General features: G+C 44.1%; 1 protein-coding gene across 2 annotated transcripts; it reads left to right on the top strand.

The window, feature by feature from the left end:
• Nucleotides 1-1,011: 1,011 nt before the first annotated feature.
• On the top strand, nucleotides 1,012-11,263 carry gpr12 (G protein-coupled receptor 12). Of its 2 annotated transcripts, none has more exons than XM_008396298.3 (2): nucleotides 1,012-1,550; nucleotides 4,739-11,263. In XM_008396298.3, exon 2 carries the CDS (start codon nucleotides 4,739-4,741, stop codon nucleotides 5,774-5,776), a length of 1,038 nt encoding a protein of 345 aa, XP_008394520.1. In that variant the 5' UTR covers nucleotides 1,012-1,550; the 3' UTR covers nucleotides 5,777-11,263. The 2 variants fall into 2 exon arrangements, with proteins under 2 accessions (XP_008394520.1, XP_081457535.1); XM_081601409.1 differs by lacking the exon at nucleotides 1,012-1,550 and adding an exon at nucleotides 1,713-1,830.
• The last annotated feature ends 14 nt before the right edge of the window (nucleotides 11,264-11,277 follow it).

Below are 11,277 nucleotides of genomic sequence, written 5' to 3'. Positions count from 1 at the left end.
GGAGTTATTTTTAATCCATTCAGAGCCAGTAAACAGCGCAGCCGAAAGATCGCACACCGATGCATCTCAATAAATTTGGATGTTGTTGCATATGCTTAATTTTTTTTTTATTTTGTTTATGACCAATGACTCTCCACCCCTCCGAAAATGTATTATGAAATCAATCAAGATTATTCTATAAATAAATGTATTTATGACTGTATAATATGGAATGCTTTTCCATAATAAACTGTACCAAACTTAAGGTCTTCGGACCACCATAACTCTTTATGTGGCCCTCTAAAATAGAAAGACTTTTAAATGGAGAATTCAAGAAAACGTGTTCCTAAATATTTTTATCAAATCAAAGCCGTTTTTGTATTCTGCTAAAATAAGTTCAGTATTTAACTTTAAGACGTGGTCTTTTAAAGTGCTGAACTGTTGCTCGCTGGTCTAAAGTCCTCTTTTGTGATGAAATGAAATTCATTTGGAAATCAAATTGTGTTAAGTATGTTGGTGTCGGTGTCGCGTCATCTGCTGATGGTTGTCTATCGTCTTTTACCTAAAGTTTGCACAGCCAAGCATCTTTTAGTGCATGTCATTAGACAAGTTTTTATTTATTTCAGTTCTTTAATCTCCCCCGACATAAATCCCAAAGTAAAGCTGCAGGTTGTTAAGAGGAAAATTTGAATGTTTGAATCTGATCCTCTCCATGTCACACCGCATTGATGCAGTAAAACATGTAAAAGCAGCCAGGGCCCCGTTTTAAGTGCACACAACATGCAATCAAGTTTTATGAGAATATCCCTCTATATACGTTTCACCTTATGAATATTATTCAAAGTTATCTAATGATATGCATCTGCATGATCATGTTAATGCATTTTTGTGCAACCCACCTGTCTTCTGAGGTGACTACGCAGCGGAAGATGGAGGGCAGGGAGGAAGAGAAGGCTGGTGACACACATCGGGGGTCGCTGTTAATAGCTCAGACAGGACCAGAATAGCAGGGCGTCGCGGGAGGAAAAGCGACTCTCTGCATCCAGCAACCTCCCGTCTGAAACTTGAGTCTGGCCGAAAACAAGTTAAACACCTTCCACAATAACTCCTACTAAATTATATACTCAACATTAAAGGGGGGGGGGGGAACTGTTGTTTACTCGGTAATAAATTTGTCCTTGATGGAGCGCGAGGCAAATTACCGGAGTTCAACCAGTGTGGCCTTTCTGGGGACTCCTCCTTCAGCAGCATCACCATCCTCTCTTCTCACTCACCTCCTGTCTCCCCCCTCCCTCCTCTCCTCCTCCTCCTCCGCCGCTGCTGCTGCTCCACTCGCCGCTCCGTCCCCGCACCACCGCAGTCCACGGCCCCGTCAGTGGCCGAGCCGCCGCCGCCGCCGCCGCGCTCTTCCCTCCCCGGTCTTTCTTCCATGATCCTCTCTCCTCCTCTTCCTCTCCTCGCTGTGAGCTGCGTCTCTGTCCGCCGGCGCCGCATCATCTGCATCCCTAACATGGGAATACAAAGCGGTCGTTCTTCCATCTAGACGGGAAGTCGCACCTCGCAGAGTCAAGGTAGGCTGGATGGACGAATGGACGGATGGATGGATGGAAGGAGGCTTGGTGATTACTGAGCATCCTTTGCATGAATGGAGAAATGCATGTTTTTCTTCTTCTTCTTCTTCTTCTTTACCTTCATTATGCGGACTGAAGGTGCAATGCCATTTTTCCAAAGCAAGGTGCGCAGGGATGTGGTGGCGTTTCCATGACGGGTGCGGTATGTTCTCTAGCAGCTGCTGGGATTGAGCTGTGGCCATTGGCAGGGCAGCGCTGTCGGTATTGACTTCTGCAACCTGTAAGTTAGTGCAAGCAAAGCATCGATCTTGGTTATCCGCTGGCTTCTTTTGTCGATTCGTTTATAAACACAGCCCTTGACCGTAATGGACCTCTGTTGTGGTGATAACTTTCAGTCAATCTGTTCCACCTCTCCACTGATAGCGCGGCGGTACCTCATGTAATAATCGCAGAGTGTATAGTGTTTGGTCTTTTTTTTTTTTTAAAAAAAAAGAACTAACGAAGTGAGATATGCTTAATTCTGAGCAGTAACACTAATGCTGCGAGCTTTAGTCTCCAAAGCCCGGAGAACACTCAGTACTACTTTCAGAAAACCGAGACTGTGCCGGGCAATGAGTGAATGTGATCAAAACAAGCTTTAAATCAAAGCTGGATAAAGTGATCAAGCTTAATTAATCACTGATCAGAAAGCAAAACAATTCAAGAGATGTATTCGTGTATCTTTACAGTGGCTGTTTTGGTGACGACGTGGCTAAACGCTCAGGGCGTCATCTTTTGATGGAGCGATTGAGTTAAAAAAAAAAAAAAAAAAAGAAGTTGCATCCTGAACTAGTTTGGGATTCCAGACTGGGATTTGTCGATTCTACTAAAAAAACAAAACGACAAAAAAAAAAATATAATAATACATACTTCATTGACTGAAAAAGGCAGAGGTAAAAATAATTTTATTTTATTGATAAAAAAGGGTCTGGTTATGCTTTAACTCTCCTTAGCTCGGCTCCTGGGTTGAGTTCCACTGAAGGCAGGACTGTGCGATAAAAATAGCAACTGGCTATTTTCTTCACCAGCTTTGGAGAGGAATAAGAAGACTGATAAGCAAATACAAAAAGCCAAACCACTACACATGTGAGTGTGGGTGTGTGGAGGGGGGAAAAAAAAAAGATTGTTCACCACAGCTATCCAACGATGCTGGTTTGAGCAACTGTAGTTTAATATCTGAAAAATAACTTTAATTAGTAGAACCTAAGTTGGATTTTTATACACTGAAGAAATTGAAATCCTTGGTAAAAGCAAACAAACAAGGAGTTATAGTTTTGTCGACTTATCAAAACTATTTTTAAAACTGGTTGGACCTTTTCAAGTTGGAGATGGGCTCAAAATCAACTCCCAAGAAGGTGTTTAAAAAACAAACACTTTCTTCAAACAGTGGTTGAGGAAGAAGTCGGGATCTTTCAAAAAGACAATGATTTTTATGCAAGGCATTGCTCAATCACATGCATCAAAGTACTTCCTCCACTGGGTTCGGGTCACCTTCCTCACCTGACCCGAACCCAGTGGAGAACTTGAGGGCAGTTTTTATTTATTTATTTATTTTTTATGTCAAAAATGTTTATTGGAGAGTTTGGTGACGCTTGTTTATAATTCTCACTTAAACAGATGAAATTTTTTTTTCAAAAGTCAGACGGGAAAATGCGTGTTTTTCCTTTAAGCTGCAAAATAATTCTGACAATAATTCTCTTTAAAAAAGCCAATACCTTACTTTCAAGTTTTTTTAAACATTCATGTTTGAGGTTAATTAGCATTGTGGTTATAAAAACTGTCCTCAGAAATAAGACTTACCTAATAGTCTGTAAATAGATTTGCAATGAACAGAGACAGGCAGTATTTTATCCAGGGCTCGGTTGTAACATTTCACTGCTTCTGAAACTGGAGGCGGTGGATCAGTGAGCTGCATGTTTTCAGTTTTCTTTTAGGGCCACCGGGACGAAGGTGTTAAATGAAATTTTCTCCATGTGTTTCTCACACGTGATCTCAGTCTCAAAGTTGTTCCACTGGACTGAGATCTGATGTTTGCAGAGATCATCGGGGCAGCGAAGCCATTTTCAAATTCAATAAATTCGTTTTGGGGACTATTTAAGCTTTGTGGCATCATCAGTCGTCACACAAACACACTGTGTGGATTCATGTGACGACTCTGTGATCCTTCACATTGTTCATGTTAAAATTTCTGGCCCTGATAAAAGTCGCAGGGGGGGAAACCAAGACTCGTCAGACCAAGCAACATTTACCAATCTGTTGGTCTTGAGTTGTTCTCCCAGTTTTCTGTTTTAGCTGATAGAAGCAGCAGCCAGTGAGGTTTGTTGATGCTGTGGTCCATGTTCTTCTCAGGTTCTGTTACTAAATCTGCTTAGCCTTATCTTAAAAATGTTGACAGATTAAAGGGTTTCCTGTCAAAAGAGGACACGGGAAAAACGGTCAATTTGAGTAGGTTGTATTACAGCAGTGACATCTTTTCTGGTCGGTCTGGAGCTGCAGCACTAGTCCACCAGCAGGAAATGGATCAAATAACGGCACTATACAGATTTTGAAATTTCTGAGTTGCACGTCAAGTATGAACAATAAAGACCCCCAGGTCTTCGTAGACTTGTTTTACTCATTGTTCCTGGGACCAGAACCAAACAAGGCGAGACAGCATGTCGCTTTGTTCCTCAGCTCTGGAAAAAACTCCCTGAAAACCTGAGATTGGTTCCTTTAAGTCAGGACTGAAAGCATAACTTTTTATTTTAGCTTTTATCAAAACAATCTGACTGATAAATACATGTTTTAAATGGTTCATCTCTTTAAAATTCACATCTTAACTTCATGCAAGGCTTTTATTCTGATGCTTTGTCTTTCTGTCTTTCCGTTGATGTTGAGTCAAGTGCTCAGGATTACCTCGTCTATGGTTATATGTAAATAAACTTGCCTCGTCTAGACTTTGCGTAATATTCTCACATTCTTACGTCTGCTTATTTTTTAACATCACTTTTCTTCACGACTGAACAAAATGTGCAAAGACAAAGAGGAAAGTCAATGCAGCTGACTCCGCCTCGTAATGAGATTCACTCGCTGCAGACTGACGGAGCTTGTGTTTTTACCCCCTGAACGTTCTGCATGTGGTCATTTTAGTGTGTGTGCTCTAATTTCAGATGGGGGGCACAATGAGCGAGGAGCCACCGGTCTCCCCCAGCTGGCTGAGCCCCGATCCCACAGCGTGGGCCAGCGGGGCCCCGATGGACAACAGCACCAGCTTGGGGTCGTTCCCAGCGGAGGACTCCTCCCTGCGGCCCAGCCAGCTGCCACTGCTGGTCAACCCCTGGGACATCGTGCTGTGCTCATCGGGGACCCTGATTGCCTGCGAGAACGCCTTGGTGGTGCTGGTGATCTGGCAGAACCCGACGCTCAGAGCCCCCATGTTCCTCCTGATCGGCAGCCTGGCTCTGGCCGACCTGCTGGCCGGCCTGGGCCTGGTCCTTCACTTCACCTGTGCCTACCTGCTCCGCTCGGACTCGGCCCAGTTGCTAACGGTGGGCCTGGTGGTGGCTTCCTTCTCGGCCTCCGTCTTCAGCCTGCTGGCCATCACCGTCGACCGCTACCTGTCGCTGTACTACGCCCTCACCTACAACTCGGAGCGGACGGCGGCCTTCACCTACACCATGCTGGTGCTGCTGTGGGGTCTCTCCCTGTGTCTCGGCCTGCTGCCGGTCACCGGGGTCAACTGCCTGGCCGAGGAGGTCACCTGCAGCGTGGTTCGACCTCTGACCAAGAACAACATCGCGGTCCTGTCCGTCTCCTTCCTGCTGCTCTTTGGCCTCATGCTGCAGCTCTACGTCCAGATCTGCAAGATCGTGATGCGCCACGCCCACCAGATCGCCCTGCAGCACCACTTTCTGGCCGCCACGCCCCACTACGTCACCACCCGGAAGGGCGTGTCCACCCTGGCCATCATCCTGGGCACCTTTGCCGCCTGCTGGATGCCGTTCACTGTCTACTCCCTCATAGCCGACTACACCTACCCTCCGCTGTACACCTACGCCACGCTGGTGCCTGCCACTTACAACTCGGTCATCAACCCGGTCATCTACGCCTTCAGGAACCAGGAAATCCAGAAGGCGCTGTGGCTGGTGTGCTGTGGCTGCGTGCCGACCAGCGTGGCGCACCGTGCTCGGACACCCAGCGACGTGTGACCTCGGATACCCCGAGTGGGACGAGAAGGGTCAGCTCTGCTCCTCCGCTGGAGCCGTCCGGCGTTACGAGGAGAGCAGCGGCGTAGGGATGCGGGTGCAGCTCTGGTTGGAGACGCAGCAGCCCGCCGTGTCTCCCTGTCTTCCCAGCACCACGCCAAGAAGGTGGGCTGCATCCTGCCCACTCTGTGTGTATTGTTAATTTCTACAGGAAAGCGCATCCCCATGTTCCGGTGCGCGTAAACAACGCACGCCCTCTGACAGTTCTGTAGCTTTGCTTGTTTTCATGATGCACAGAAATGATCTCCCAGCTGATGAACAGCAGCTGGGCAACACTTGAAGCCCGTCTTGGGTAGCAGCAGCAGCAGCAGCAGCAGCAGCAGCAGCAGCAGCAGCGTCCCGGTTGCTGCCGCCGCCGCTGCTGCTGCACTCTGGACGTGCGTCGAAAGCTGAGCAGACCCGGAGAGCTAAAAATAGGCCTGATGCTCTCTGATCCGCTCCACAGACGCCGGGGAAGAAATCTAGCCTCTTTTTCTCCTCGCCTCGCCCATTTCTCCCCCCTCCTTCTCCCCGCTTTCTCTCCTCTCTCTTCTGGCTGTCGATTGCGCATGAATGCGCAACAATAAGAAAGGCTCCAAACAGACCCGCCCTGCTAGCAGTACCTGCCCTCTGTATTTTTGTTATTTTATATATACCAAATCAAAAAGAAAGCCTACATTTAACTTTCTATTTTTTTTAACCTAAAGGCATCTCAGGATCTAATTGGATATCCAATTCACCAAAGTTTTCCAGAATAGCTAAATTTCTTGTGATTTGATCAGAAAGCTACCGGAATCATTAGATTTAAAGCAAAACCACTCCAGATTTTTCTTTAAAATCAATCGAACTCACTTTAGATATAGTTTCTAATCTATAAAACATTTTATTCCAGGTTGTATCCGTTTCCACCTAAAATGAAATCCTGTAAAAAGGAAGCTTCCGCACAAACATGCCTGTTGTGACATCACAAAAGGTGTAAGGAGTCTGTCTAGAGTTCTTCTGACAAAATCCGTATGTATTACTGTTTTATTTCCCCCTCTGTGGTCATTATTTCGATCAAATTCTTTAGGGTTGAACTTCTTGTTCGAATTCAGCTCAGAATCAGTGTTCAAAGTTGTCCATCGTAATCCTTGCTAATGCTGTTTAGCTCAGTTCTTGTGCCTCTTGTGATGTCACCAACCCAAATATAAAGATGCATTTTTTTTCCCGTCAGCGCACTTTTTTTTCTTCTTCTTTTTTTTATATAAAAAAAACAACAACTTTGTACTTTGTGAATCCATGTTTTGCTACCCAGCTGTGTTCTTCTTGTCGGGGTACATCTGTTTGTGAGAACAAAAACAACACTGGACAGCATCTTTAAACTAACGGGATTAGCTGTAATTAGCATGCAACTAGCACAGTCCAGTGATGTGAGGTGGGCTTCACATAGCCACTGCAGGCTATGTGCCGTGGCCGCCTGACTTCATCGTGACCCAAATAATTTTGTCTATGTACAAAGTACCACCGTGTACCTCACATGTGCTGCATTATAAGAGCTAAAACTGTCGCACCAAGGTCATGGGGGCTGTTATTTGGTTTTTTAAAAAGTTGCTTTTTGCTTTTAGCATTACGATACCTTGCGAAAGTTGTCACACTTTTAAACTTTTTCACGTTGTATCACGTTACAACTAGACTTAAATGTGTTTCATTGGGATTTTATGGAAAAAAAAAAAATCATAGAGCGTAATAGAGAACTGGAAGAAAATTTGCATAAAAATCTTGTGTGTTGCAAGTGCTTGGCAGAAAACCTCCAGCTGCGGGTGTTCAGGGGAATGTTGGAGTCTGGAGTTCTCTGCAGCCTGCCAGAGGTTTTATTTCCAGGGATCGTTTGGCTTCATCCACGTTCCCATCCAACTCTGACCAGATTCTCCGTGCCTGACGAAGCGTCCCCTCAGCATGATGCTGCCACCAGCTTGTTTTAGTGCTTTCACGGTGTGTTCAGGGTAACGTGCTGTGCTAACGCAGCGCTCTGCACGTAGACCAAAAAGTTTCATTCTTGTCTCATCTGATCTGCTTTCCTTTCCTAGCTGAGGAAAACAATAAATAAGTAAATAAATGAATAAAAAAACACCCCCATGGCATAATGCTGCCACCACCATGCTTCATGGTGTCGATGAGGTGTTTTGCCACCACAGCCATTTGAATGCAAAAAGCAGCTGATCAAACTGAATTTTATTTAGGTTAATTTTATTTAGAGGCCTGTGCACAAATAGGAATCGCAATTTTACTTGTAGGAATCAAAAACGTAGCACTTTTCTCCCACCTTACATTTATTTTTGCATTAATTTCTCTAATAAAATCCCAGTGAAATACGCCACACTTGGTGCTTGTAACGTGATAGAATGAGAAAAGTTTCCAGAGGTCGGAGAACCTTTGCAAGGCGCTGCGTATGTGAGTCCCATCACTTCCGTGCTGCTCTGAGTTACTGTTTCCAATCATCTGTTGGTTCTACTGTTACTCCAGATCTTGTCAGCAATAACTAGCCTGAACGGTAGTTATTTTTTTCTTAGACGCGAAGCAATACTCAGACAGCAATAACATCCGCGCTCCGTCAAGCACCGTAACGTTTCCGGAAAAGTGAAAGACATGACAAAGAAAGCGTCGGGGTTAATCACTCCCAACGGGGGTTGAGGCGAGACCTAGCTGCTCGTTCGTCCAGGTGACAACACTGCCTCGTTTTATCCACAAACCCTGGAACGGGGTTCTGATCATTTGTCACGTCAGGGAGGAGAGGCACAGTTGTGAAGTTCTTTTTCCCGCCGTTTGCCTCTTCCTTTCCCGAGCGCATAAGGTTTCACTAGGCGTTGTGGGCTTGTATAACAAAAAAGGGATTTATTATTATTTTATTTTTTTTTGTGCTCGTGCATCTGCTCTGAGTCGCATGGGATTCTGGGTGTGTGTGTGTGCACACGTGTGCGCTACGATGTGTCTCATGTGTCGTCGACACCCCTGACCTTAGAGGATTTGCACTGTCAGTCTTCCTGTCGCTTTGGAGAAAAGTGGCCTCGTTCCGTGTTTCTTGGCGGGAAGTGGGGACCAGGACGTTTTGGCGCCCCCAGCACTTAAAGCCAAAGGGAAAAGTGACTCTGAATGAACTGCGACCCCAATCCTGCTGGGGTTTCTGTCATCACACTCCAGCTCAAATCAACTCTGGCTGAGGCAGGTGTCTGTTAAGTGACCTCTGAATGATCCTACGAGCTAAAAACGGCTACTTCCAAATACAAAGATGAGTTTGTTGGGGTTTTTTTTATTATTATTTGTTTTGGTTCTTACGTTTGATTCATTGAGCCTTTTGACGACATTCCAGGAGCTTCAAAGTCTTCAGCTTTTCTACGAAGCAGGAGAGAAATATTTTTTAGGACGGGGAGGTCAGCTTGGAAAATGAAAATCAACGTTTCGAATCATGGAAAAAGTAGCCCGTGTGAGGGAATGTGTGCAGAGAGAGGCTCGAACCGGTAGACCCTCAGTGTCGGGCAGAAGTCTTCACACCGCTTTTCCGGTTCCACTTTTTTGTTTCATTACAACCACAGAGTTCAAAATGTTTTCTCGTTTTATGTTTCTGCAATTAACCATCTAAGAAATGTCCACCTGCGTTCAGAGCCACCTTTTGCTGCAGTTAGAAATCTTCATGGGCTAAAAAGTAGAGTATTTTACAATGTAAACTTATTAGGCTAAATTTTAATTAAAAAAAAAACAAAAAGAAGTCAGTTTACTATAAAATTCTTATTATTAAAGCCAAAAACATATTTAATAGAGAATTGATATTTTATGTTGCAAATATTTTTATTTTGGAAAAGATTTTACATTTATCTGCATTGTGTTTGAAAGGCCTTGCTTCATTCTACATCAACCACCTGTGCTGGAAGCCACGTTGTAGTCCAGGGCCGCACAAAATGATTCTGAGGGCCACAAATGGTCCACGGTCTGCAGTTTTGACACCCTTGACCTTAACTCTTCCAATGTAGCTAACAGGTTATCGCGCTTCAACTCTGATTAGCTAACCAGCTTCGGTTGTGGAAAAGCATCCCCATAGCATGATGCTATCGCCACCATGTTTCACAATGTTGGTATCTTTAGATTGGGTTAATTTTCAATTTCTTTTAAATCTCAGGTAAAGAAAATGACATGCATACAAACTGCTGCATACAAAACATTGTTGAGATGTTTAGAAAATAATTTCCCTCCCACTTCACAGTTCACAATGCCTTGTAAAAATCCTGATGAGATACCAAACTGAAGTCTGTGGTTGGCAACATGAACGTGGAAAAAGTTCAAGAGGTATGAATGTTTTTGCAAGGCGCTGCAGGGCATAAACCTTTACTGTTTACCTTTTGGAGAATAGTCTATTTTGTTACGGAGGTTGTATTTCCTTTTCCCTCCTTTCAGGTGTCTGACGTTGTACGACACGAGCGCGCTGTAAAGCCTTTCTCTGAATGTAGTATCTATCGAACTCCTCTTGAGTTTTGTTTCTGTAAATAGGGCCTGCTGAACAGGGGAGGGAGGGGGGGGGAGGGCTTCTTACCACCGTGCATGGTGCTACCAAAGCTCGTCAGTCTGAGGGGAAAGAGTTGGGTTGCACCATCAATATTTCTCTGGTAACGTTTGATTCATTTGCTCCCTTCAATATGCAGCAGATTTTTTTATTTTATTATTATGTTTTTTAAAAGGTTTGCCGACTGACGGGAAGGGCAAATGTTTGGGAACTGAATCGACACACAATCGGGGAATGTGAATCTGTTGTTGCAGCTGTACTGACAAGGTTTTCATTGCTGAGCATTTGAATAAGGGCTTTGTAACAAGGAAAGCTGACAAACTGCGAGGTTGGGTGTAATTATCGTTTTTTTTTAACACCTTGTTTATCTACTTAATGCATTTATTTTGTGATAATGCACAAAGATGTGAACAAAATTGTTTTATATATACATACATATATATCAGTGACAAGATGTTGGACCAGCAGGACGAGGCGTCTTTCTTTCTCACGGTTACTATTTTAGAGCTAAGTATCAAAACACTCAAGGGCCTGTGAATGTGTGTGTGAGCGTGAGAGTGTGTGTTGCTGTTTTTTTTGTTTGTTTGTTTTTGTGTTTTTTTGAAGATGGAAATGAGGTTGAAGTCACAGTAACAGCATCTTGTGTAGACGTAATTTTCAATGTGAAATGCACTTTATTTTTGGGGGGGTGAAAATGGCACAACGAATAATTTATCTGCAAAACGAAACGTATTAATGATAATCAACCTGCACTAACCTAACTGAAATATTGTAAAGGACAAGAAAAAAAAAATGTTTATGTGAACGTGGCGTCTATTTTTCCAAGGTGTTAGATGTACTTTTTATTGCTTTGGTTAGTGCACTCCACTGAGAGATCTTGTTAATTTTGTATTAAAGACAAACATGTGCTGTGCATAAAACTCCTGCCTCCACT

This window comes from Poecilia reticulata, chromosome 20 (assembly GCF_904066995.2).
Source record: "Poecilia reticulata chromosome 20, P_reticulata-male-v2, whole genome shotgun sequence".
NCBI lineage: Eukaryota > Metazoa > Chordata > Actinopteri > Cyprinodontiformes > Poeciliidae > Poecilia > Poecilia reticulata.
This window is presented reverse-complemented; position numbering and strand designations above follow the sequence as displayed.

What these genes read in the sequence shown, in the direction of transcription:
- gpr12 (XM_008396298.3), top strand. Translation starts at nt 4,739, where the DNA reads ATGGGGGGCACAATGAGCGAGGAGCCACCGGTCTCCCCCAGCTGGCTG.